We start from the raw sequence: 27,400 nt of genomic DNA, 5'->3' as shown, positions 1-27,400 counted from the left end.
CTGCAGTGCATTAAGCTATCTTTGAAGATGACTTGGAAGCTGTAACTGGTCCATAATATAGCACTTATTCTGAAGTCACTGTACTGGATGCTAGTAGAGTTCTGATAATGACCTACGAATTTGTGCATGGCACAGTACTAAGCTGAATAAGATACAATTTTATTCTGAATTGTTCTGTCAATTCTGCTAAGGTCATTTAAAGAGGATCTGGTTAGGACCCTATATTCTTGAAACGTAAAGGGATGTGGCTCTGAGGTCTCATGGAAAAGATTGTTCCAAAGATGGCTTGCTCCCCTCAATTCTGATGTTCTGTCACTAGATTAGGATTGCAGCTTGAGCCAGATTTGAACTTCCAGGCCTCCTATATCAGTGAACCTTGTATCACCTTATCATCTAATCATGCAATGATGCCATGGAAGCAGGCGAATGCCATAGAGCTGAACTGCGAGTCAGCTATATGAGCTATATGAGCTCTACAAACATCAACATGATGATGATGATGCATTATATGTTTTCTTGTTATGAGTTTCCTCTGAAAGAGCTGGAATTCTTCCTTTTCATTTCAGATGGCGAAGATCTATTGATTTCTATATTATGACAGTTTTTGTGATAGCCTGGTAATTTGAATGCCAGCAGCTTCTTTCAGTATGGCTGCTATTAATAGTAACTAAGATGGAAATTCCTGTAGTCTCAAAATCACATATTCCTAATATTCAAGAGATCTATGAGGCCATTATAGAGCATTCCCCGATATGAATAAAGCACAAGTCACCTAACAACGGTGTTGCTTAGCAATGGAAATTTTGAGCTCTGTTGTGATCATAAATTGAGGAATAGTTGTAGTTCTCTGAAGTTGACGTGTCTTAAAGTTGCTGAGATTGAAAAATGCTGCTGTAAAGAGGAGATCTGGTCAAGATGCTCAAGTGGATATTGACTGATTTTTAAGCATTTTAAAGAAAGTTGTTTTTTTTATATGTTCACTTCTACTGCTTTTAAGTTGGTTTTCAAGTCAAAATGAACTTGGTCCTTCAACGGGATGACTTTTGCCAAGGGAGATGGAATGCTGCTCTGGGAGACGTCATCAGCATTCCATCCCAACAATCACAGTGCCTTCATTCGAATTGGGCATTGGTGGCAATGCCTTTCTCCAACTTGGATTACCGTTTCCAAGAATTAACACTTGGGGAGAGAACGGGGAAAGGAGAAATTGATCATTGGACAGAGTTTATAATGGGAAAGGAAGAGGAGGAGGAGGAGGAATTAACCGTTGGAGATTTTTGATGACATACTTATTTTTGCTATATGTTCATGTCACAGTTACATACAGTTTTAATTGTTTATCATCAGCTGATCCTTTAGATGGATGAAAGATAACATATTTCTCCCACTCCCCCCAGGCATACACATCTCTACCAAGAAAAGTACTAATAAGAAATTAGATAATATATAGATATTTATCCTTTTGGTGTAGGAACAGCAAAACGTTAAACTGTCTAAGAAACTATGCCACTTCTTACCAAATAAGCCTAATTTCATTTTACTATAGTACTATTTCTCTGACATTACTTTTTTCACATTCATGAAATGATATACAGGTATTCCTCAACTTATAATCACTGTTGGGATCAGAAATTCTGTTGCTAAGTGAGGTAGTTAAGTGAGCCGTGCCTGATGTTATGAATTTTTTTTTTTGCGAGTGTTAAGCAAATCACTATTAAGTGAAGCATATGTTCATTAGGCGAATTAAAATTGGCAAACCTAGATAAAGGATTCATTTTTGAACACCGGCTAGCTGCTTTAAGAAATTTGGATATCTTTCAGTCTTTTTTTCCTTGATAGTTCATTTTACTTGCAGACTATATTAAGGCAATCTCAAATCAAACTAAAGGGTTAAGATAAAGGCTTAAACTAGGAACTTAATTAATTATGATTTGAGATAATTTCAACTCAGAGTAGATGATTTGGTAAATCTGTATTGGAAGCCAAGAAAACCTTTTCACATGGATCAAGGAAAGTTTTTATTTAATTTAGTGTTTTTGGGGGGAGTGGTCTTCTGTGCTCTGTGAGCCTGATTGCTTTCTTACAGGTGTTTCATTAACCTAACAAATTAACATAATCAGTTACTAGCACAAGCTCAGAGAGCATCAAGGACCCCTAATTTCAACCCCCACCTAAGTGCCTACCGTCCCTCTCCTATTGTTTCTTTTATTTTTCTTATATGTACTCATTTCTTGTATCCATAACTAAGTTTATCCTTATACCTATTATCTTGTAAGCGATTGACGGATCAAATCAATCAATCAATCAATCAAATAAATATTCACCTTTATTTGTGTTTTCTGTTGTTAAGGAAACTGGCACATCACCAGTCAGTTTTGACCAATGGTCTGTTTTTCCATCCTGCGTGGAATGGTTCAATCAGCAAGTTGTTAGGGAAATGAGAACAGGTTGGGTTGAGAAAGAATGGTTGCAAGAACCAAACACCCAGCCAGCCTGCAACTTCCTGCCACTGAGATAATCTCCTCAAAATACATGCTGATTTCATTCAAGCATAATCACAAGGAGTCAAAGACTTCTTTTTTTGTTGTTGTTCTTTATGTTGAAGCAAAAGAGGAACACACCAGTCCATGAATATGAGCATTATTTGGCTTTATACAATGAGCTAGTCCTTTTGAGTAGCATGCGACTATTGGTAGACTTAATTTAGCAGGTCATCCCAAGGAAAGTTTAATTTCCATTTAATGGAATTTCCATACTGCAGTGCAGATATTCTCCTACCTTAAGTGGAAGGTGGAGAACAGCATATAACTGCTGTCCCTATTATGGACTCTGGGAAGCTCAAATAAAAATGGAAAATGTACACTCAAATCATACAATTTAGAGGAGCCAGATTTTTAAAATTGCTCTTAAGATGATCCCTGGAAATGATTCCCCACCCTCTGCATTTATATTATTCCTTTTTCCTCATCAATTAACCACTAGCCCCACTTGCTATCTGTTGCCGTCCCTGTACAGAACTGATTTTTCCCCCTATAGTGGATGTTTAGGTACGAGCCTCTTATAATAAGCCAAAATGGCATCATCCATACAGAAGAGGAAAATACCAATTCTAACAACTTTCAGAAGTACAAAAAAAATCCTTAGAGGAAATAACCATAAGAGGGGAATTCCCTCCATCCCACCCCCAAGTATCAGATGCTGCTGACACAGAACAAAGAATCTCTGCAGAAGATCTCCTAGCATGGAATATATTTGTATCTGCATTAAGATTGTCTGGTAAAAATAAAGAAAATGGATTAAGTATAGTTTCATAGAAAACTTGGATGAAAAGGTTGTGGGAGCAACTCACTATAAATGGGTCAAATAAATCCCTCGTACAACTTAAAGCAGAGACATTTGGAGACAAAAAATAAACCCCTCAAGATGAAAGTTATGATTGCACAGCTGAAGCCTTCTCTGTGTACCCTCAAATTGCTCTCCTGTTGCCTTGCCTATTTTCTCCAGCATTACAGATTCTCCTCAACTTATAACCATTTATTTAGTGACCGTTCAAAGTTACGGTGGCACTGAAAAAAGTGATCGTTTTTTTTTTACACATGACCATTGCAAGACTCCCATGATCACATGATCAAAATCCAGATGCTTGGCACCTGGCTCATATTTATGACAGTTATAATCTCCCAGGATCATTTGTTTACTTTTTGCAACCTTCCAACAAGGCCATTCACTTAATGCCCATGTTACTAACTTAACAGCTGTAGTGATTCACTTAACAACTGTGGCAAAAAAGGTTGTAAGATGGAACAAAACTCACTTAACAAATGTCTCTCTTAGCAACATAAATTTCGGGCTAAACTGTGCTCATAAGCCGAGGACTTCCTGCATGAAAAACTTTTACGTGGTTGATCATATCGCAATTCTTGTTATGCAATTATTCTGTATAAACAATAAACTTTCTCTTCTTCCCCCCCCCTTTTTTTTTTTTTTTTTTTAGAATTCTATGAATCTGCCACCAGACAAAATGAGGCTTCTGGGCCAGTATGACAATGAAAAGAAATGGGAATTAATATGTGACCAGGTAAGAGATGGACTGCTCTATTTAAAGTAGCTATATGAATCATAATTTAAAATAGCCTCCAAGGTGGTTTAATTGTCAAAGCTCCTGATACACTTGAGAATTTGGGAGTCGTCGTATCTGTGGCTGGTGATCATTTCTGATTTTTTGATAGAATAGAATAGGGTGCAACACTTAGTGATAGTCATAGGCTACAATAAGCAATCAAATCATACTAGGAAACAGTCAATATAAATCGTAAGGATACAAGCGATAAAGTTACAGTCATACAGTCACAAGTGGGAGGGGATGGGTGATAAGGAGTGATGAGAAGATGCGATGACAAGCAATCAATCTTCTAAAGTATTCTGTGGCTATTATAAAGGGAAGAACCAATAGCAAAATGCTTAGAAAAATGTTAAATGTGTTTCTTGAAGTTGCCTTTAGGCATTTCTCGCCCCCTCTAAATTTACCTTTGAGGGTGCTATTTTCTTAATAGGTAAAGATGTGTTTCCAAACAAAGGATTATATGAAAGTCTGTAGCTTTGGTTTGCAACTTGATACCTACCTATTATTTTATTTTTAAAAGAAAGGGTCTAAAACATAGGTTTGGGCAGAGAACTTACAAGCAGTGAAGGATATTCCACAAGCATTTTGGTGTTTGTGAATAGTATTATAGTCATGCTTGTTTTAGCTCTTACCTAACATGATAAATGTCAAGGATCCATGATAGGACACCTGTGGCAGTTCAGTATAATTAGAGGTCTAGTGTGGTTTGTCCTTCAGAAGACTGGATAAACAAGGCTATTTCTATCTTTACTTTCCCACAGGAAACTGTTAGAGGAAAATAAAATACCTTAAGTAGATCTGTCAAGGATCACAGGCATCAGAGTTCAGAGTTGATGTCCTAATACAAGTAGCTTAGCCTTTGAGAAGACCAATTTATGAGGTTCTGGTTGCATTCACCATGTACACTTATCTTGCTCTTTACAACCATCTAATTTTCTATGGATACCAATTTGTCCTTCAGGTGTTAACAGAAATTTATTTTGGATAGAAGCAATAAGCATAATTTTATCCCTGGTCACATGCTTTCATTAGCTATTTGAATAAGGCCAAAAGTATAAATTCAGAAGATCTGCTAGGCAGATTTCAACCTCTCAGTCAAATCTCACTGCATTGCATTTGGGTTAAAAGGAAGTACACCAGTTTGTCAGAGCACTAAATCAGATTTTCTACATTAAATCAGATTTACTTTCATTAAGAATTTCATTTACAACACAACAGCAGAATTAACTAGGTTTCTTGGGGGCAGTATGCTTTAGGTCTGTTTGTACCTATCCAGGTGAACCAAAAGTGGCATCAAAAGAAGCATTTTTCACTGGACTCATATTTAATATTAAATTGGTTTTTTGTCTAAACCATTGTTTGTGAGGTTCACACTTTCTGCTAAGCCAAAATTAAAGTAGCCACACCGTGATACAAATCTAAGCAGAAAGAAAGAAAAGAAAGAAAGAAAGAAAGAAAGAAATCAATCCACTATCACCTTGGTTGAAACATTTCAGAATCCTGCCAAAGCTAAATGGGTACATATGAAAGTGGCTGTGTCAAAACAAACAGCTGTTCCTTCTTTTGAGTTGCCATCATCAGTTTAGTAGTGATGAAGAAATGATGTTTCTCCATTCTGAGTTAAACAAGGAAGGTGGTTACTTAAGGGTCCCTTGTGAAAACAAGCTGTTGGCAGAGACACATGGGGGAAATGGCACCTGTTCATGCTGTGAAACTATATATTCCTCAGTTTAATAAAGATACAGGCTTGCGAATGATGCTGAAGAGAAAAAGAGAAGAATGACTCATTCTGGGCTATGCGAATGTCTCTGTGATCCAGTTCTTCAAAGATCTGCTAAAACAGCTCTGGCACAGGGTGATTTCCTAATGACCTTTAATTCAGAGAGTTATCTTAAGGTGTTCATTGGGTGGGCAGTTAGGAATCAAGAAAATGCCTCACTCACTGTTCTGTGATTGAATGATCTCAGGTCACAGGATCCTTGTGAAGTAGAACTTATTCGTGTCTGCTTTAGCTCACAGCTGAGTGAGTGATGGACCCCACGAAAAAAGCTTGGTCTTCACTTAGCATGAATCATATAGGAAGTGGCAGTGTGGATAGTATAGATGTTCCTGTTGATCTTTGATTGGGAGGACATAAATGGCCCCTGTATAGCTATCTTCACCCAGAACATTTAACTCAGTCACTTGTTGCTAAGTGAAAACATATTGACTCCTAATTAGATTAGCAAGTGGTGAGTTCACAGATCATTTAAACCAAGGCTGTCAAACTCCCGGGCCAGAGGCGTCATGTGCTGGCCATGCCCACGCCTGATTTAGAGAAAGGGAAAAAAGTGCTGATAAGTCATGTGATGCTGTTGTGACAATGCGAGTTTGACACTCCTGAATTAAACCATTAAATAAATAACGCCTGTGTCCTGCTTCAAATTAAGCTTAGTATCTGGCATTCATTGATGCAATGAACATGAATTGGGGAGGACAGAGGAGCCTGGCGTGCTTTGGTCCATGGGATTGTGAAAAGTTGGGCACAACTTAGTGACTGAACAAAATCAATGTGCTAAGCATACTGCCCCCAGGAAGCCTAGTTAATTCTGCTGTTGTGTTGTAAATGAAATTCTTAATGAAAAATGCCAAGGGATACAGAATGTAGCTCACAGAAAAATGGAACAAATAAACAAAGAGGGAGCAGCCCTGCCATGAGTCAAACCATTTACCTCAATAGTTATGTAAAACAATGTTGAAGATGCATGAACAGCTTCTAATTACAGGTCATCCTCGACTTATGACCACAATTGAACCCAAAATTTCCGTTGCTAAGCAAGACAGTTGTTACGTTTGGCCCAATTTTACACACATTCTTGCCACAGATGTTAAGGGAATCCCTGCAGTTTTAAAGTTTAGTAACATGGTTGTTAGTTGAATCTGGTTTCCCCATTGACTTTGCTTGTCAGGAGGTTGCAAAAGGGTCACATGATCACGTGATCCTGGGACACTGCAACTATTGTGAATACATGGCTGTTGTCAAGTTTCTGAGTTTTGATCACATGGGGAAGTTGCAATGGTTGTAAGTGCAAAAAATGGTCACAAGTCACTTTTTAAAGTGCTATTGCAACTTTGATCAGTCTCTAAACAAATGATTGTAAGCTGATGTCTGCCCGTATCCACCACAAAGATTATTTTCTGCCCTACCATTGGCATCTCGGGGTCATCCACTTGTAAAGAAAGGGGTTCTTTTATGGATCTGAAAGGCATGCTGGAAGCAGCACCCTCACTTTTGCAGATGGGAGCAGCTGAGTTTTTGAATTTTTCATATCTCTTAGACCTCAGGCTACAAAAGACAAGATGAATGCTTCTGATCATTCAGATTTTTTGCAGGCCAATGTTTTAAACATACACTCTGCAAAACTATCATAAATATGTAGAATTAAAAATTCTTTCCCAAGCACATAATTCAAGAAAGCATTAGCCAACAGGCATACAAAGAACAATTCCTTTTTTTAAACATGTATGTACACATACACATCACTTTGTCAACTGTCTCATTTTTTCATGAACTGCTCCGGGGATGTCTGCAGGGAGTGGTTAAAAAAAAAACACCAAAATGGTGAGAGCTAAAATAAAGTAGAAGCTTTTACCATAGTCTGAGGACGTTCCTGCCTTACTCTATTTCCTAGACACTTTAATTCAATCACACGTCCAAGTTTTAAACTTGTACAATGTTAACAATTTATCCTCTTTAATTATTGCATAATCTTTTGAAGCAAATGCTTCAGCACTTGTGCTTCAGAAAATAAGAACAGGAGGCAGCACACAATCACTCTTGTGAAACATTGTGTCATATTGTGGTGATGCAATGCAGTTATTATGGGGGGGAAAAAGCAGGGAGGACTTAAACGGGACTAAATGATTTGAATTTTATATTTAAACCGTGTGTATGGAAGGGATTATCTGCAACCTCTTTTTACAGATCCACTGATTCTAGAAAGTTTACAGTTTGCAATGACCAGAGTTGGGTGAAAACCATAGAACTTTGAAAGCACATTCCAAAGTGTACACTTTGCAGGCTAAGGGTGTTTTAAGAGATGGGTATTGTTATGATCGAAACTGGTGGGGAACAGGTGGTCCTCAACTTACAACAGTTTGTTTAGTGACTGTTCAAAATCTCAGTAACTCACTGAAAAAGGTGAGTTATGACCATTTTTTAGATTTATGACTTTTGCAGCAACTCCATGGTCAATCAAAATTCAGCTACTTGGCAACTGACTCATATTCATGAGGTTGTAGTGTCCCATGGTCATCTGATCATCTTTTGCGACCTTCTTACAAGCAAACCCAAACCTGCAATATGTCTATGTTTAACAATAGTGTCCTCAGCATCTGCTACCAAAAGATAAAAAGCGATACCTAACTTGCCTGTCCTCATAACATGTTTGCCTTTTCAGAACCCTCTGTATTCCTCATGGATTTAATGAAAATAAGTGTTGTTTCTCTTCTTCCATCCTATCTTTGCCTATCTGTAGGAACGATTCCAGGTCAAAAACCCGCCATCTGCCTATATCCAGAAACTGAAGAGCTATTTAGACACAGGTGGATTCAGTGGAAAGGTAACTTGTAGCTAATCTATATATGTCTAAAATATTCATTCCCATAACCTTTAATTAGGCAAAATACAGCATCATAGAGCAATAATTTTGGAACCAATATACCTCAAGTGGATTAATTTACAGAACGTGTCCAAAATCTTGGACCAGTGACTCCTGTAGATTTCAAATGTGGCAAACTTTATAAAACATTTTATGACATAAAAATAATCATAAAATGCTTTATGACATAATACAAAATAGAATAAGACATTTCCTGTGCTGATGTTTGACTGTGCTATACAATTCAACATGGACTATTTTCAGGCAGATATATATCTGAATGTATTCCAGCTTTTTCCAGTGAAAGCACTAATTAGACATTCTATCACAGTTGAGGAATCTAGTAAGGAAATATCTCTGAAAAGATGACCTTATCAGACCCAGGCTGTCTACTTTTACATACAGTAAAAGTCAGAAAGATGTCCTTTTGCTGAAAAACCACTAGCAGCCATTTGTCATAGTTTTCTTCCCTAAAACTGCTTTTACTTTTAGGAAAAACAGAACAAAAAACAACCAAACAAAAATCTTCAGCAGGCAAATAAAGCTGATCTTTTTTTAAAGTAACTTTTTGATTTCCTGAATGAGTAGAAATTGCTATTCTGCACGCAGTTACAAATTTATTTATTATTTATTTATTGCAGCTATTTGTATTTCAGAGAAACAATCCTTCACTAGCTTGCAAACAATGAAAGCAATTGTAGATAAAATACAATGAGCATTATTGAAAAAGAAATGAAGTCACAGGATCCTTTACACAGAGCAAGTGATGATACAGGCCTGACAGGGGATGTGGGGCAGGGGGGATGGGAAGCACATTTACATTTTCTAAATTGTCTATAGCAACACCTGTGCATCTAACACAAAAGACATGCACAATATTTCTTTCTGGATCTGGCCAGAAACATGGAAGTATAATTTGCAGGAATCATTGTGCTATGAGTAAAATAGGACATGCTCAGACAGCCTTAGGTTGAGGAGATGCATTGGAATCACTCTCTTAATTGATATCACACACCTGCATTTTCTATCAAAAAGCTTGACTCTTAAAGATCCACATTTTAGTAATAAAAATTTATCAGTTTTGAATGATTTGTATGCTTTGATATACCTGCCAGAAACTCACAGTTCCTATAGTCTTAGTGATTTAAATTTTGAATAACTAAGACTATTGAACAAATGTGAAAAATATTGGAACATATCTCTTTATTAGGGTACTTTCATCATTTGCTCTGTGGCTGTATGATTTTTCTTTGCTCATAACCATAGTCTTCCTGCAATCAATATAAAAATGCAATCAGTAAAAAAACATAGTGTTGTAATTCAGTATTGATTGCAAGACATATTCACAGTCTGAAATTCCTAATGCTACCTATATTATTTCCCATTGATGTGTAGATACTTTTTCAAACCCAGGACATTATATAATGCATATATAGCTAGATAAATATATGCCAGATTTGTAATTTATATGGGTTTTTAATTTTATATGCTTTCTTTACCCAGTTTAAGAGACGAGTTCAAGAATCTACCCAGGTTCTTCGGGAATTAGAGATATCCTTGAGGACAAACCACATTGGGTGAGTATCAGTGAAAACAAATTCATTGATTATTCACTTACTTATTGTGCACTCTCCAACTCATTCAGAGTCATTGACTGAGGTAGGCAGCTATAGAAATTGAATGAACAAATCAACAAATGAACGAATGAATTCTCAAAATAGTTTTATATTTTACAAAAATTGTACTCTGTTTGCTTTCTACAGTTAGAAATAATACTTTTTAAAACAAATGCTCCAAAGAATGCTGTGCCTATTGGAGACAGAAGACGTTATGTTTGGGCAAGAATACAGAGCATTTCCGATTGTGCTCAATGGGTAAAAATCCAAATGGCCTGAGTAGGGTTAAACCTAAACTTGTTAACTCCCCTCCTACATCCTAACAGTCTCCAGGTACTGGGATAGAACATTGATAATGTTGCTTGGATGGCCAGGGATTAAGATGTACAAAATATACAAATGTACAAATCAGCATACTGATAATACCTGATTCCATGCCATTGGATAACCTCCCCCAACAATCTCTGGTAGATGTTAAATAAGAATAGGTTAAATAGATTAAATAGGAATAAGAGATCCAAACCATGAAATTCTATCTCTCCCTTTCTACAAGGAAAGGTGGAATTAGTCCCAAAATGGAACTACTGAATGGAGTTATCCCAAAGAAAGCAGAATAACAGAGTTGGAAGGGACCTTTGAGATCTTCTAGTCCAACCTCCTGCTCAACCAGGACTGGTCCGCGGTATACCAAAAACCTGGCTGTGCAAACAATCGAAGCCCCATCCATGGGATGCAGACAGACTTTCTACTATTGACCTCACCCCTTTCCTAAGAGGTCTGTAGGGGGCGTGCATAAGCGCACCAATGTGCCTACCGCCCCTGTCCTATTGTTTCTTTTATTTTTCTTATATGTATCCATGTATTCATAACTATTCATGTTTTTACACAAAACCACACCCACTCCAGTCTGCAGAAAAAACTCTCTCCACAGAACCGGTCCCTGGTGCCCAAGTGTTGAGGGCCACTGCCCTATACCATTTCAGACAAATGGTTATCCAATTTCTTCTTAAAAACTTCCATAGATAGCACCCACAACTTCTGAAGGCAAGCAATTGATTAATTGTTCCATTAGGAAATTTCTCCTTATTTCTGGTTGATTCTCTCCTTGATTAGTTTCCATTCATTGCTTCTTCTCCTGCCTTCAGGTGATTTGGAGAACAGATTGACACCCCCCACTTCTTTATGGCAGCCCCTCAAATATTGGAACACAGTTATCATGTTACTCTTTGTTCTTCTTTTCATTAAACTAGATATTCCCAATTTCTGCAACAGTTCTTCGTATGTTTTAGCCTTCAGTTCCCTAATCATATCTGTTACTCTTCACTGCACTCTTTCTAGAATCTCAACATCTTTTTTTAATATTGTGGTGAGCAAAACTGGATGCAATGTTCCAATGTGGTCTTACCAAGGCATTATAAAGTACTACAGATACCTCATATGATCTTGAGTCTGTCTGTTGATTCAGTTTAGGACTGTGTAAGCTTTTCTGTTGGTTGCCATACATTGCTGGCTCAGGTTTAAGTGATTGTTTGTTAGGACTCCCAAGATCCCTCTCACAGTTACTACTACTGAGCCAGATACTAGCCATTCTATATCTGTGCATTTGGTTTTTCTTGCCTAAGTGTGTACTTTTACTTTTCTCATCACTGAATTTCATTTTGTTTGATACAGCTCAGTCAGTGTTTAAGTCTGTCAAAATCCATCTGTATCTTGAGCCTATGCTCTGGAGTGTTGTCTATTCCTGCCAGCTCATTTGCAAATTTGATGACTTCCTCTTCTATCCCCTCATTTAAATCATTTATGAAGATACTGAAGTCTACTGGGCCTAAAACAGAGCCTTGAAATAGCCCACTGCATACTTCCTTTCATGTAGATGCAGTTCCATTAAGGACTAATCTTAAGCGTGATTGGTTAACCAATTACTCATTCATCTGATGATGGTACTGTCTAATCCACATTTTTTTCTATCTTATCAACATATCAGTGTATCAAGATTTCAACTGGTTAGATTATCAAGAAGTACTACTATAAATTAGTGCCCCCTACTCCCAAAGCTAGTCCAAGTGTTGCTATGATAAATGGTATCAAAAGCCACATCAAGATCAAGGACGAGCAGGAGAATTACATCATCCCCAGCCCACCAGAGATCATCCACTAAGTTATCTCAGCACTATTCTCCAGTCTGAATCCTTACTGAGAAGCATCCCATACTCCACAATCTCCTTAATCCAAGGTTCCCTGGAACTGCAGCCCATTCTCTTTGATTCCGCCCCTCAAGGGAGTTTGGAGAAAAAATATCTAGCGTAATTGGGTCCAGTGACAAGGAAGGGGGATATCACTGCTTCTTTCAAAGATAAATTCATTGCCACCTGGACCTAACCATGTGTCCTCTCCCAGATGGCTTTGATTAATCACAAGAAACATGGATCTAAAGGGTCTGGATTTGGCCTTCAAAAAGAAAAAGGGAACAATGAATCACTGACGGAAAAACAAAAGATAACTCAGCCCCAAGAAAGTGAAAAGAAACTCAAAATATCCCTACCTTGATCTTGTTTGGAAAGAGAAAGAGCTCTGACAGGCTTTCAGGATTCTATTCTGCTACCTTATAGCAATAAAATGCGTGCTTGGAATCCTTGCTGTTTCTATTTCCTGATCTTACCTACTTTGAATGATTGACTTTGAATGACTTTCACTCACAGCTCAGAAAACCCTATGCAATTCTTCAAGACTGATAGGCTCAACTCCTCCCAGATAATAGAGCTTAACCCACTTCAGTGGGATTCTCCTAGTCAGAAATAATAACCAGCATGATTGTACCTATCAGAAACCTAGTGCGGCCCTCACATCATCTCTAAGATATTCATCAGGACATTCGCTTTCTAAAAAAGTACAGCTTACCATGAATATGGTCACTTGGGTGGCACGTATGCTAAGAGTGAAAAAAAATCATGTTTTATTGCTCTTACTGACATAAGATACTCCTTAATCTAAAGTCTTCTACCTGTCTAATCAGAGTTGCTCCCAGTTTTTCTCCAACAGTGCCATAGATGTTTCTCCTGTTGCTTCATTTCCTAGAACTTCTCAGTAAACCAAGAGGCATTTAGGATTGCTAGACAGAGAGATGCTGCTTAAGAGCAATCCAATGAAAGGCTGTCATCCTCCATTCATTCAAAGTATTGACTAAAATCTCAGTTTAACAGCTCAACACAATCTCAGGAAACTCCCCATTCTATGTAAAGTACCAGGATCCAGAAGGCTCCTGGACAAACTGATCCAACAGACCTCACCTTCCTGATGGACCAATCCAGGAACCAAAGATGTGAACACAAGGAATAGAGGATGGTGCCCCTTGGTCTGAAATAGATTGGATGTTCTTCCGGAGAGTATGTCAACTGCAGATACAGTTGGGAGGATGGAGAGTGCTTAGAATCTGTGTGATTGTTTTAATATTTCTTTCCTTCATTCCATTTTTGGCCTGCTAACTTTCCTTAGGGCTGAATAAGAATAACAGCTTAAATTAATGTATTGCATATATTTAAATAGAAATTGAAATTGCAGTTACATTCTGTAATATACGGTATGTCAACAGTTCAAAGCCATGAGATAAGGCCCTTGTTTGTTAAATAGCTATTTATAATCTTTTTTTCAAACACTCAAATTTCTGATGAGTTTCTGGATAGGAAGAAAATTCCATAGTTATAGAACAGTCAGGAAAAACTATTTCATGCCATTTGTTCTCCAGGTTTGACGTGCAAATTGATTAATCAAGAAGGTATCCTCAGGGCTTACACAGAAAGTCTATTTTTAGTTTTGCAAACAGTGGCAGTCCTGTTCTGACCTTACTTACATAGCAAAGACATTGTAGGGTCCAAATAAAATTATGGGTTCTAATATTGTATCTTGCAAACTTCCCACATCTCATCAATAAAGTATATGCTCTGGGATCACTGGCTTTTTAAATGATATCTGGCAGCTACCAGACTGAGTGGTTAATGTTGGTACTGGCTATTCTGGACTTATTGATTTACTTGTTGAGTCAATTGCATTGCTTGCAGTTTGAAGGCTCTGGTGCTGATTTGTTTTTACTATTGCTTTTTGTTTCGTGTTTCACCTGTTAACTTCCCTGAGTTGCAAGTCAGGCAGTATACAAATATAATCAATAAATAATAAAGTGAAGCTTTAAATGATACAAGAACAGTAATGTTTTAATTTGTTCATTCTGTATAGCCACCCATCTCACCAAGTGATTCTCGACACCCAAAAAAATTTTTTTTAAATAAAACAAAATTGTTAGTGATTGGGGGCAAACCCCCAAACAGAATGTGCAGCAGCAGTCAAGCCAGGCAGCCAAATGAGAGAGGAAGGGCCCTAGAGTTTAACACACTGATGACAAACACTGTTTTTTTAGTTTAAATAGTTGTTTAATCCAATTAGAGTTTAAACATTGTCAATCAGTCCATATGTCATTCACAAATATATCCATTCAGTAACTCAGTCCATTCACTAGTCAGTTCTATATCCTTATCTGCTTGTAAAGATATCTTCTCCTTTGATACCTTTCCTTTTGAAGACAACGCTGAGTATTCACAGGATATCAGCACATCAATGAAATAGTCCTTTCGTTCAGGTATTCAAACAGTTGTAGCAAACAGTAGCAAACAAACAGTAGCAAGCAGATAAAACAAGCAGAGAGAGGTTACGTTTCTCTTACTGCCTTTTATTGCCGTTTGTAACCGCACCCTTAATTAGTTAATTACAAGCAGTTTGGTGCTTAAAGCTACAAGTTACAAACACCCAAACCTTGGTTTTATATATTTATTCACCCAAACTTAGTTGGTGTATCAATGTTATACCCAACATTCTCCCCTTTTGGGTGATATAAATATACAATACCCTTACAATCTAAAACCATACTTTACACAACTCTCTTGGTGCTTAATGGCACCTTGGGCTTTAGTAAAGTTATCAGCTATATTGTCCTCCGACATGCAGTACTCCAGCTGTATCATTTTACTCTTTACAGATTGTCTAATGTTTAAGTACCTTAAATCTGTATGCTTGCTCCTAGTTTTTACTGCAATATTTGTGGCCATTTGAATTGCTGCCTGATTATCTTCATGTACAATTATAGGATAATTTACAGTTAATCCCATGTCATTCATCATCTGCTTATACATGATTAATTCAGTACATAATAATGACAAACAGGAGAATTCTGCTTCCATAGTAGACAAACTTATATGCTGTTGTCTTATTGACTTCCAACCTATTAATGTCTTACCCAGCATTATGGCTGTTCCTGAAGTCGACTTTCTTGTGTCTCTTTCTGATGCAAAACTAGCATCTGCATAAGCACTCAGTATTAGATCACCTTTTGGTTCTAGATACAGTGCATGGTGTAATGTTCCTTTAAGATACCTTAAAATTCTCTTTAATGCCTTCCAATGACATTGAAGTGGATCATTATTATGTCGTGCCAGTTGATTAACACCATAAGCAATATCTGGCCTTGACCAATTGCTAATGTATGATAAGCTACCAATCAAAGATTGATATATTACCTTATCAAACTTGGGACTTTGAGTATCCATTTTGCAAATATCCTGACTCATTGGAGTCTTTTCAGTCTTACAAAGTTCCATCTTATAATCTATTAGCAATTTAGATATCTTATCCTCCTGAGATATCTTAAAACCTTTCTGTGTTTTCAGTATATTCACACCTAGATATTTCTTTATCTCACCTAATTGCTTGATTTTTATTTTCTTAGCTAATGATGCTATTATTTTATTGGCTTCATCATTAGTTTCTGTAATCAAAGCAATATCATCTGTGAATAATAATAATGATGATATTTTCCCATTTGTCTCCCTTTTAAATAGACATGGATCGGCTAAACCAGCTTTAAACCCTATATTGTTTAGTTTCTTTACAATATACTGGTTCCATTCATAGCCTGATTGTTTAAGACCATAGAGGCTCTTTTTTAACAACCAATAATCATTATTATTTTCACCTTTAAATCCAATAGGTTTTTTCATGTATACAGTATGTCTTAGTGGAGCGTGCAAGTAAGCAGTTTCTACATCTAGATGGTTGACTATATATTTCTTACTTGCTGCCCACACTAAAGCTGCCCTTAATGTTGCTGCTTTAAGGCTAGGTGCAAATACCTCATCATAGTCATTGGCATCTTGTCTAAAACCTTGAGCTACTAATCGTGCCTTATGGATTATATTACCATCTTTTTCAGTTTTTATCTTAAAAATCCATTTGCAGCCAATGGGTTTTATATCAACAGGTAATCTCGCATTTTCATATACTTTCATATCCTTTAGGATTTCAATTCCTTATTCATTGCTGCATACCAACTTTCCTTATCTTTAGTAGGATACATGTTTATTTCATCTACAGTATATGGAACTTTATTAATCTGGCACACTGTGTTAGCCTGGTATCTATCAGGCGGTCTAGATATTCGTGTAGTTCTTCTGGGAATTGCTGGGCTTGTATGAGGACTTTTTTGAATTACTACCTGTTCATGTTCCTCAGCTTGCTCAGCTATTGGTACTATTTCTTCCTTTATGGGCTCTATCTCTGCCTGTATTTGTCTCTTTACTTTATTCTTAAAGTTACAGGGATAATTAATGGGATTTCTATAGGATTCAATAATTACTTCTTTATTGTTATCCTGTTCTAACTTATCCCATCCTACGTGCTCTAGAAATTGGGCATTGGCACTACATAACACCTTAGATGTGCCTTTCTCCCAAAATCTATATGCCCTATGGTTTGCTTGGTAACCAACGAAGAATAATTGTTTAGCTCTGTGTTGCCCTTTACGCCTGAGTTATGTAGGGATATGCACCCATGCTGGTGCACCAAATGTGTGCAGGTAACTCAGATCAGGCTTCCTGCCATGCCACATGGTGAATGGTATTTCACCAGTAGTTGTATTAACAACGTTGTTTAATATGTTATTAGCACACATTGTGGCCTCCCCCCACAAAGAATCAGGTAATCCAGAATCAGTTAACATTGTTCTAACCATTGCCTGTAGTGTTTGGCCTCTTCTCTCAATAAATGCATTGTGTTGTGGTCTGTATGGTGCAGATTTCTTGTGCTCTATTCCAGCTACCTTTAATCTATTCTGGAATTTGCTGTTAACAAATTCCGTACCATTATCTGTCACCAGGGTTATCAGTTGCCATTTAGTCTTTCTTTCTGCAAATTTTAACCAGTTGAAGAAATGTTGATGTGTTTCAGTTTTGCTTTTCATTAGGTAGCAAAACCCATATCTAGAATAATGGTCCATAATGCTCAGTATATATTGAGCACCCCCATACTGGGTTTCTTTGGACCTATAATGTCTGCAAATACTACTTCTAAAGGTTCTTTAGTTTTGAAACCATTTAGCCTATTTGCAGGCAATATTTTACTCTTATCTTCACAGCAGACATTACAACGCAAATATTTATCACACGGTTTTAACCTTATTCCATCAGATAACTCTACTGTACGTTTTAGCATTTTAAAATTTACATGCCCCAAACGCCTATGCAATAAATGGATACATTCATTATGAGGCTTTATATTGTTAAATACAGTCTGTGCCTCCCCTTTCTTACTATCATGTAATACATACAGTGTTCCATTTAAAGCTGCAGTTACCCTTTTGTTATCTTTTTCAATTATGCAATTATTATCCTTAAATGTAATTACATAACCTAGTTTGTCTAATACCCTTACAGAAAGCAAGTTCACCTTTAACTGTGGTACATACAACATTTTTATATCCTGGTTTAAGCATGGACAGTATGCAATACCTTCTCCCTTGGCCTTGAGGTTCCAGCCATTAGCAAGTGATATATGTTGAGAGCTTGAAGACAGTTTTATAAATTTTGTCTTATCTCTCGTGATGCAGTGGGATGCACCACTGTCCACCACCCATAAATCATTCTTCACATCACAGTTGCTAAACGTGGCTAGTTCAAAAGATTTCTTTGGCTTTTTTACATTCTGGTTTTTTTCTTTTCTGCAGAATCTTGCCAAATGTCCTCTGCCTCCACAATTAAAACACTTTTTAATTGTGTATGCCGTCGAAGATAAATTCTCTTCTTCCGGGTGCTTTAATTTACTTAGTTGGTTTCTTTCAAGCTTTGAAGATAATTTCTCTTCTTTATTAGGTTTATCTTCTCTCAGCTGGTCACGTTCACACTTCTTCTGGCTTCTTCTAATAGCCTGCCGGTAATCTCGGTTAATGATAAACTATCTTTTGGCAATACTTCTAAAGCAGTCACATAATCATCATAGCTTTGATCTAATGAAGACAGTATGATGTATACTTGTTGCAACTCATTAAATATAAGCTCTTTTTCTTGTAATTCCTGAAAAATGCTCTTCATACAATTTAAATGAGTTAACATGTCTCCATTCTTCTGAAGATGTGTTCAAATAGTTTGCGTGTAAGATATATATGAGCTCCTACACTGTCCCGAACATATATCTTCCTGAGGTTCTCCCAGCAGTTTGCAGCATTTTCCTCTCCACGGATATGGATAAGTTGCTGGTCAGAGAGAGACAGTCCTATGATGCATAAAGCCTGCTCATTCTTTCGTTTATAGTCTTGTATCTTTTGTCATCCTCTTCAACATTAGGATCTAAGTTAGTCACATCTGGTGGGTTTGTTATTATGTCCCACAAACCTTCTCTTCGTAGAAGTAAACTACATTTCATTGACCATGAAACATAGTTCGTTCCATCTAGTCTGGATATCATGGACAGATTTGGCAAATTTACTTGTGCCATTGCTCTTCAGATATGTAGCTATTTAAAAACTACTGGAAAAAAAAACAGTTTGTTTTTACAGTAATGTGCAACTCACACCAACTCTCACTGCTATATCCTCGTTAGTTAGACTGTGCGCACTGGGCCCATAACCAATGTTAGTGATTGGGGGCAAACCCCCAAACAGAATGTGCAGCAGCAGTCAAGCCAGGCAGCCAAATGAGAGAGGAAGGGCCCTAGAGTTTACACACACTGATGACAAACACTGTTTTTTTAGTTTAAATAGTTGTTTAATCCAATTAGAGTTTAAACATTGTCAATCAGTCCATATGTCATTCACAAATATATCCATTCAGTAACTCAGTCCATTCACTAGTCAGTTCTATATCCTTATCTGCTTGTAAAGATATCTTCTCCTTTGATACCTTTCCTTTTGAAGACAACGCTGAGTATTCACAGGATATCAGCACATCAATGAAATAGTCCTTTCGTTCAGGTATTCAAACAGTTGTAGCAAACAGTAGCAAACAAACAGTAGCAAGCAGATAAAACAAGCAGAGAGAGGTTACGTTTCTCTTACTGCCTTTTATTGCCGTTTGTAACCGCACCCTTAATTAGTTAATTACAAGCAGTTTGGTGCTTAAAGCTACAAGTTACAAACACCCAAACCTTGGTGTTATATATTTATTCACCCAAACTTAGTTGGTGTATCAATGTAATTATAATTATTTTTCTATTTTTTTGTTGGATTAACTTTAAAGCTCAATTTTATATGCTTTTGCTCACAATAGTCTGATAGCTAGCTATCACTGTCTCCAGATTTTTTGGTAGTTCTCCCCCAACCCACTGGCCGCCTCCGCTGAAACTCTGGCAAGCTTTTAATTCTTAGTTTGGTTTTGTGTTTGTAAACTTCAGCATAAGTAATTTTTTAATAAGTAAATGGCCCAGTCCTCATATTCTGAACAGTTTGAATAAGGCTACCTGAATAACTAGACAACTTGGTTATACATATCCAATATCCATTTGCTTGTCAAATCAGATCAAACAGAGTCAACTCCCTTCAGAATCAACTTATATATCATCTGATGGGATCTAGGAAAAAAGTATTTCCAGTCACTGCCCCAGCTTATGGAATTATTTCCATATGGAGGTTCCTTCCTGAGTTGTAGCTGAGCAGTTAAGAACTGGCCTTTTCAGCTAGCTCAGGAGGAAGAAATGCTTTGAATTCAGAATGCATACACATGACTTTGCATATCTATTTTTAATCTTTTATGATGCTGTTGAGATTTCTAATGGGGGGGGTATCGTTTTTTATTGAAGACTTTTTAACATGAAGCTTCTCACTGTTGGCCACTGATATCCTCTGGGGCTGAGGAACATAACAATTTAAGGAATGAATAAATAAAGTTTCCTTTATAGTATATCTGAAATGCTGAACTAAATGAAACTAAACTGATTATAACACTGCTGGAGTGCACATATTACACATAATGTGCCTTTATTGGTTTCCAGGTTTAGAATGCAGTTTGTGAGCCCATCACTAGAAGTTTAATGTTATTTGTGACTTAATCAAGAAACTATGGCTTGGTATAATTTATGATAACTTCTCCTTGCTATGCTGCTGATGACTTCATATGCATTGAACCTCAAGCTCATTAAATGTTATCTCTGGTTTTTGTAAGAACTATTTCATAAAATCTGTTTTGACCTAGAAAGTGCTTGTGAAGTGGGGAAGTAATGAAAGGAGATAATTCCAGGCTTGATCCTCTCTTTCTCAGCCTTGAAATAGATAAGAATACATAGGGATTCTCTATCTGTGTTTGGAATGAGCAATTAGGTATAATGAGGGGCAGGGTGTGCTAAAACTATTGGTCTGGCTTAAAGTAGGATAGACTGATGATTTCTTTGCTTGTGATTTTATTGACTGGGAAGAAGGTAAATACAGTACATAATATCAATAGGATCTTCTGAATCAGGGCCAAGCTGGGAACTTAGAGGGAAGCTAAAATGATTTCATTGACTGCAGTCCCATGTCTCATGGTTCAGTCTTCAATTTTCTTTCCCAGTGCTTTAACTAGTAATTCTAAACCAACTTAGTGTCCTCCTTTAGTGTCTTATTTTTTGAATGAATAAACTAATGACTGAAGAGAAGAAACCAAGACAAAGGATAAAAGAATAAATTCATTTCTCATTTGTGTGCCTTCTGCTGAAGCCCCAGAGGAATGAAAAATGTGTTAAGGATGGTCTGGGTGATGTTACATTTTAATTGTTAAAATGAACATCAGCCTCAATGGAGGTTAATCTGGTTGACTAATTTCATTTCCCAGTAACTAAGCTAAGAACTCCATCCCACTCTTTTTCCTATTTCTATGAGTCCTTTGAGGTTTGCAGCAAAGGCCTTGGCCCTCTGTAGAGAAGGTGACCCCAGCATGTTAGAGGCAGCAGCCAACACCATTAAGGACAGTGATGTATGCAGGATAATTAACAGCTTGAATGAGACAGCGTTTATCTCTCTGGACCAATTGCCTGCCAAGCAGTGAAGAGATAAAAGGAAAGCCAACAAGCCCAAGTTTTGTCAGCACTTTGTGATCAAAGATACTGTCAAGCCCAAGACACTGTAAAAGACAAAACAAATTGCACATTAGAATGAAATATAGGACCTGGGTACCAGGAGAGGCAACGCAGCCCAGCAGGAATGGTACCGAATAATTTTCTCATGACATAGTGGAATTCACTGAGAGTTTATGCACTGGAGACAAATTCCTTGGATGTCCAATCACACTTGGCCGATAAGGAATTCCATCCTCCTCCTGCTGCTGCAGGTGCATTATATTTGCAATTTGTTGTACATTACCTACCTACATTAACCAGGTGCTATATGACTGCACTGAGCACCTTCTCCCCTTTGATTCCAAAATGATGCATAGTGCTAATTGGTACTACCTTGGATCAGATTAGAAAAGACTAATAAAACACTATGTATAATTAGAATTGCACAGATACAAAAGTAGGATGTAGGCATATATGCATACTTGCACACATTTCATTGGAATGGCAAGCTATCCTTCAATACTTTGCTATGCACCATCTCAGTTTAGATTCCCCTTGTGTTTGCACTGTGAAAAATAACTCCCATTTTCTGCATGGAAGACTCATTGAGTGGTGGGGAATGAAATCCAGCATGAGAAGTAAGAGCTTAATGGCAGCTATTAATGACTTCCATCTGTCACAGTAGGGTACCATTCTGCTTTTGCATTTCAAGAAGCCATCCACACAATAGCTAATTGTATGAGTAGTGCCATATTTAGTTTTGCTATTTAGCTACTACTAATTTAAAAACACATCCCAAAAATAAACTGTATAACACAAAAGTTTGGAAAATAAAAATGTAAGAAATAATTAAGCAGAATTTTTGGATGGAGATGGACAGAACAGGTTTTTATGGGTGTAAAATCTCAAGTTCCATCATTTTAGAATTTCAGAAATGTATTTTAATCCTCCACCTCTTTATTTTTCTGTGCAAAGGAGAAATTCAGGCTTTCAGCCTTAATGTTCATAGTATAAGTCAGTGTTAATTCACCATGTTGGCTGAGGAAATCATCCTAAAGTTGCCAGATTTGAAAACATTGGTATAAATAAATACTTTCAATGGAGGAAAGTATTTTGAGTAACACCGAGTATGACAGAAAATGAGGGTGATCTGGGAATAGGATGGGGATAGGTAGGAGAGAAGGCATGCCAACATAACTGAATGTGTCCTTCCCAATACTTGATATTCTGGGAATGGACATTGCTTGCCCGAGTGTTTGTTCCACAATTTTAGTGATTTATGTGAATGTAAATTTCAGTTCATGCTCGAAAATGTTAGTGAAATGAGTAACATGTGAACTTGGAAGTTGAATTCCAAAATCTATCCTCAGTTTATAAGTTCATTGATCATCTTTATTAGTGCTGAATATTTATTAAGAGAAGTTAGGAATTCTTGCAAATAATTCAATACAATCTATCTATCATAGTTTTTACTAGTTTATTTCTTCATATGTCCTTAAATAAGATTTTTTCTTGTAGAACATTGCCAATTTAAAAGTGTGAAATGTTTCAAGTTTGCTTCTAAATAACAAAAAAATAATAATCTTAAAGGCAATTTAGTTCTCCCTAGGCAGTGATGAAATGACTAATTACAAGCTAAAAATGTGCCAGTATGTCTGATGTTTTATGCAGCTTCAAAGCTAGAATATCAAGGAAAGATATCTAGTTTTTCCATGACGTGGGTGCAATCCCTCTTAGACCATGTAGGAAGAGATTACAGAATATCTGATTCCTTCATGTTTAACCTAAAGTGATACCATCTAGGATAATTGCCTTTGAACCTATCCTATACATACCAATGCATGTTAATTAACAGTGAAAACATTTAAAGATGAATGCTAGTACTAGGCTTTCTCAAATTTCTGTCCTTTAAATATTGGCAAAGAATTATGATAGTTACAACATGACATATTTGAAGAATCTTTGATTTAGTAAAAAAAATAATTATATGGAAACAAGTATTCTCCACTGTAGAGTCTTTGGTTCTTTCTGAGCTTGACTGCTTTCTTGCAGACATTTCATTACTGATTAGGTAACATCTTCAGTGCTAGAAGAGAGCGGTGTTCAAAAAGACCTCTTTCACTACTCAATACCCAGATAAGCAGGGGTTTGCACTACTAGACAAACAAGCAATAAATATCCTAGTCAAGGAGCTACCAACTTAGAGAAACAATCAAAGAGTAAGCTACAGCCTAATCAAGGAACTATTAAGGATAAAACAATGCTCCTATCAAGTTATTGTATGTAAACAGAGAACGAATCCTTTCTAGCATTGAAGATGTTACCTGGCCAAAACATTTGCAAGAAAAGAAAAAAGCTCAAACAGCACCAAGAACTCTATAATTCAGACCTGAGCTTCATGTATCCTTTTCTATTAGAAGCAAGTGTCCTGGAGAAGTTCCAGGCTGAAGCAAATGTGCTACCTTCCACATCTTTCATTCAAGGGAGAGTAAATTCATGTGTGTTTTCTCTTCTCCACAGTTGGGTGCAGGAGTTCCTAAATGAAGAGAATAGAGGTCTTGATGTGTTGGTGGATTATCTCGCTTTTGCACAGTGCTCTGTCACGTAAGTTCACTAAAAGTAATAATAAGGAACAAAGCAGAATTGTGATGAAGCTTCTCTTATAAACATAGCTTTAAAATTGGGAATTGCTTGGTCCAATTGTTCGGGGAATACAAGCCTGGGCAACCAATAATGTAAGCATGCCAGTAGCTGCTTTATCTCAGTAGTGTCACTCTCTAGCTAGGTTTGATATTGGCTAGAGATAATTAAATTAATTAAATTCCTTATTTAATTATAAACTGCTTGAAATACCAAAGGAATTTTGAGGTTATGTTCAGGAGAAGCCTGCTATCCTGTTTAATGGGGAAAGAGTCTAACAAATGCTTGATCTCACAGAAATAATTTCCATGATCTTTTGAGAATTCGACATATATTTTGTCTGTATATACATATGCATGAATTTGGGTATCTGATTATATGTCCAAGATCAGAAACCTATCCAAGATTATATATTGATTCAACTCTTGTCTCATCTCTGTGAAATAATTCTAGGATACCTAATCTAAGACAGGAATTAACTTTCCAATGAATCAATTGGCACAAAATAATTACAATATATATTAAACCTCAAATAAAATAGCTTGTAAATTTGTTGATAACAAGAAAGATGATAGTAACTGTTTATGCACAAATCAGGTTTGAGGCAGGAAAACAAGATTTCCCATCACATAGATTTCTTTTAGTTTTAATATTGAAATCGCACAGCAACAATTGGAAAACTTTTCCAAGGAAGGTTAATATCAGTCAGTTCCAACAGTGTCAAGAAAGAACCAGCAAGAGAAATATAATGTTATACTATTAAGAGTGTTTGCTGTTTTTGCTAAAATTGTGCTTCCAACTTAGGATGGATGAGTCATATAGGAGCATAAGACTTCCCCCCTTCTACTTCCTGGTACAGGAAACTAGAGGTGGCAAACTTGTAATTCTTTGCCTGGTTTTACAAACTTTAACTTAATTTCAGGAGACTTCTGCATGGTATCAGTTCTGAAAAAGTTATTTTTTATATTAAAGAAGCCAGTAAGAAAAAGAAAGTATGAGATTCTGCTAATAGACTAGCATTGGTCTTACTAAAATGAGCACTCTGTAAATTATTTTAAAGGAAACATAATACTTTGTAGAAAAAAACCCCTTTTCTATTAAATATATTTTAATCATATACAACTTCACTGCAGAGTAATTCCCCAATAACATGAAAAGTTTAAAGCCATAGTGATATCAGTGGTTGCTTCTCTGACAATGACTGTCAGTCTAACACAAGCTTACTACCAATTCATTTCTTCAAGGCCAAGTATTATTATTATTATTATTATTTATTAAATGTTTATGCCACCTATTTCCCAAGAAGGTGACTTTAGACAGCTTACAAGTTATAAAAGAATAGAAAAATAATTAAAATATTAAAACATTAAAACTACACAGATTAAGACCACAGAAGGTATATTGTAATCAGAACTAAGAGATGGACAGGATGGGGAATGAGGTCTTCTTACTCTCTCAACCACCTCCAGCAATGAGTAGCCTGTTCAGAACCCCAGGCCAACTAGCAAAGCCAAAAGGTTAGGAGCAATTCTCAAGCATAGGGCCACTGTGGAAAACATTCTTCTCCTTGAACCTGCATGCTGGAATTCCTTAGCAGAAAGGATCTCCAGCAGGCTGTTGTTGATGGCCCAAACTTGTCCCATCATGGAGAGACGGCTCCTCAGATGCCCTGGAACCAAGCCATGTAGGTCTTTAAAAATAACAACCTACACCTTGAATTGGACCTGGAAGCAAACTGGTAATCAATGCAGCTCATGAAGTAGTGGTTTTACATGTGTAGTCCTGGGATTCCCAAGGTTGTCTGCACCACTGCATTCTGTACCAGCTGTAGCTTGCAAATATCCTTCAAAGACAGCCCCATGTAGAATCTGTTGAAGTAATACATCTGTGAGATGATTAGGGCATGAGTTACCATGCTCAGTACCTCATGATCAGGTAAGGCTGCCATTGGGGCATAGCGTGAGGCCCTCCTAGCCCAACTGTCACCTGCTCTTGTTCAGGAGTCATGAGCATAGGAGAAGTCTTAAGTTGCCCACTGTACTGTCTGGGGTAGTGCAATTCTATCCAGAGTTAACAATGATAAACAATTGGATCCTGAAGTTCCTTGCACCCACAGCCATTCCATCTTGCCTGGGTTAAGCTGAAGCCTGTTGTCCCCTATCCAGATCCCTAGAGCCTCCAGGCACTGAGAAAGTATGGCCACAGTATCATTTGGATTACCAATGGATAGAGTATGTAAAACTATGTGTCATAGAGATGCATATACTGATGATATCTCTTCCTATGGGGTCAGATGATCTTACCCAGTGGTTTCATGTAAATGTTAAAAAGGAATGAAGAAAGTACCAAATACCTTCTGCTCCCTGTTAACATCTATTGGGACTGCCATTGGAGGAAGGAGCTGAACCAGTGCAATACAGTGCCAATCAGCCCCACAGCCCATAGCTGGCCAAAAGGACACTATGGTTAGTGGTATTGAAATCTGTAGAATAACCAACTCCCATCCTGCTCTTACCTGAGATCATCCACAAATGCAACCAATGCCATTTCCATCCCATAACCCAACCTAAAATCTGACTGAAAAGGATCCAGATAAACCATTTCATCCAGGACCCTCTGGAGCTGCAAGGCAACTACCTTTTCCATCAAGGGGAGAATCTGGATGAAAATCATCCAAAGAACCTGGATTCAATTATAGTTTCTTGAGGAGGTGGCATACCAAGGCCTCCTTAAATGGTGCTGGAAACACTTTCCCTTGCATTGATATGTTAATTCCACATGGACCCATTTGCAGGTCACCATCCTGAAGGTTTTCACCAAGCAGGAGAGATAAGAATCTATTAAGTGAGTACTTGCCTTAACAGCTCCTAAGATCCTGTCGACTTCCTCAAGTCCAATAGGATCAAACCATTCCAGATAATCTGGAAAGTTCATTTCCCAGGCATCTCCAATAGATATGCTCAACATTTGGATTCAAACTGAGAATGGACCTGAGTGATTTTATTCATTACGTGTTCAACAAATTCCTCTGCATGTCCCTGTAA

General features: G+C 37.2%; 1 protein-coding gene across 3 annotated transcripts in view; it reads left to right on the top strand.

Annotated features, from left to right (window-relative positions):
• FMNL1 (formin like 1) overlaps positions 1–27,400 on the top strand; it is a 91,516-nt gene that overhangs the window by 33,419 nt on the left and 30,697 nt on the right. For all 3 annotated transcript variants that reach the window (XM_087917469.1, XM_087917468.1, XM_087917467.1), the window contains exons 2-5: positions 3,995–4,078; positions 8,641–8,724; positions 10,267–10,340; positions 24,237–24,320. In XM_087917469.1, coding sequence (XP_087773595.1) covers positions 3,995–4,078; positions 8,641–8,724; positions 10,267–10,340; positions 24,237–24,320 — 326 coding nt within the window. The remainder of the gene's footprint in view (positions 1–3,994; positions 4,079–8,640; positions 8,725–10,266; positions 10,341–24,236; positions 24,321–27,400) is intronic.

Source organism: Pseudonaja textilis, chromosome Z (assembly GCF_049901715.1).
Source record: "Pseudonaja textilis isolate UNSWEBS1 chromosome Z, rPseTex1.2, whole genome shotgun sequence".
In the NCBI taxonomy this organism is placed as follows: domain Eukaryota; kingdom Metazoa; phylum Chordata; class Lepidosauria; order Squamata; family Elapidae; genus Pseudonaja; species Pseudonaja textilis.
Note: the sequence above shows the minus strand (reverse complement) of the source record. Positions and strands in the feature narration are given on the sequence as shown.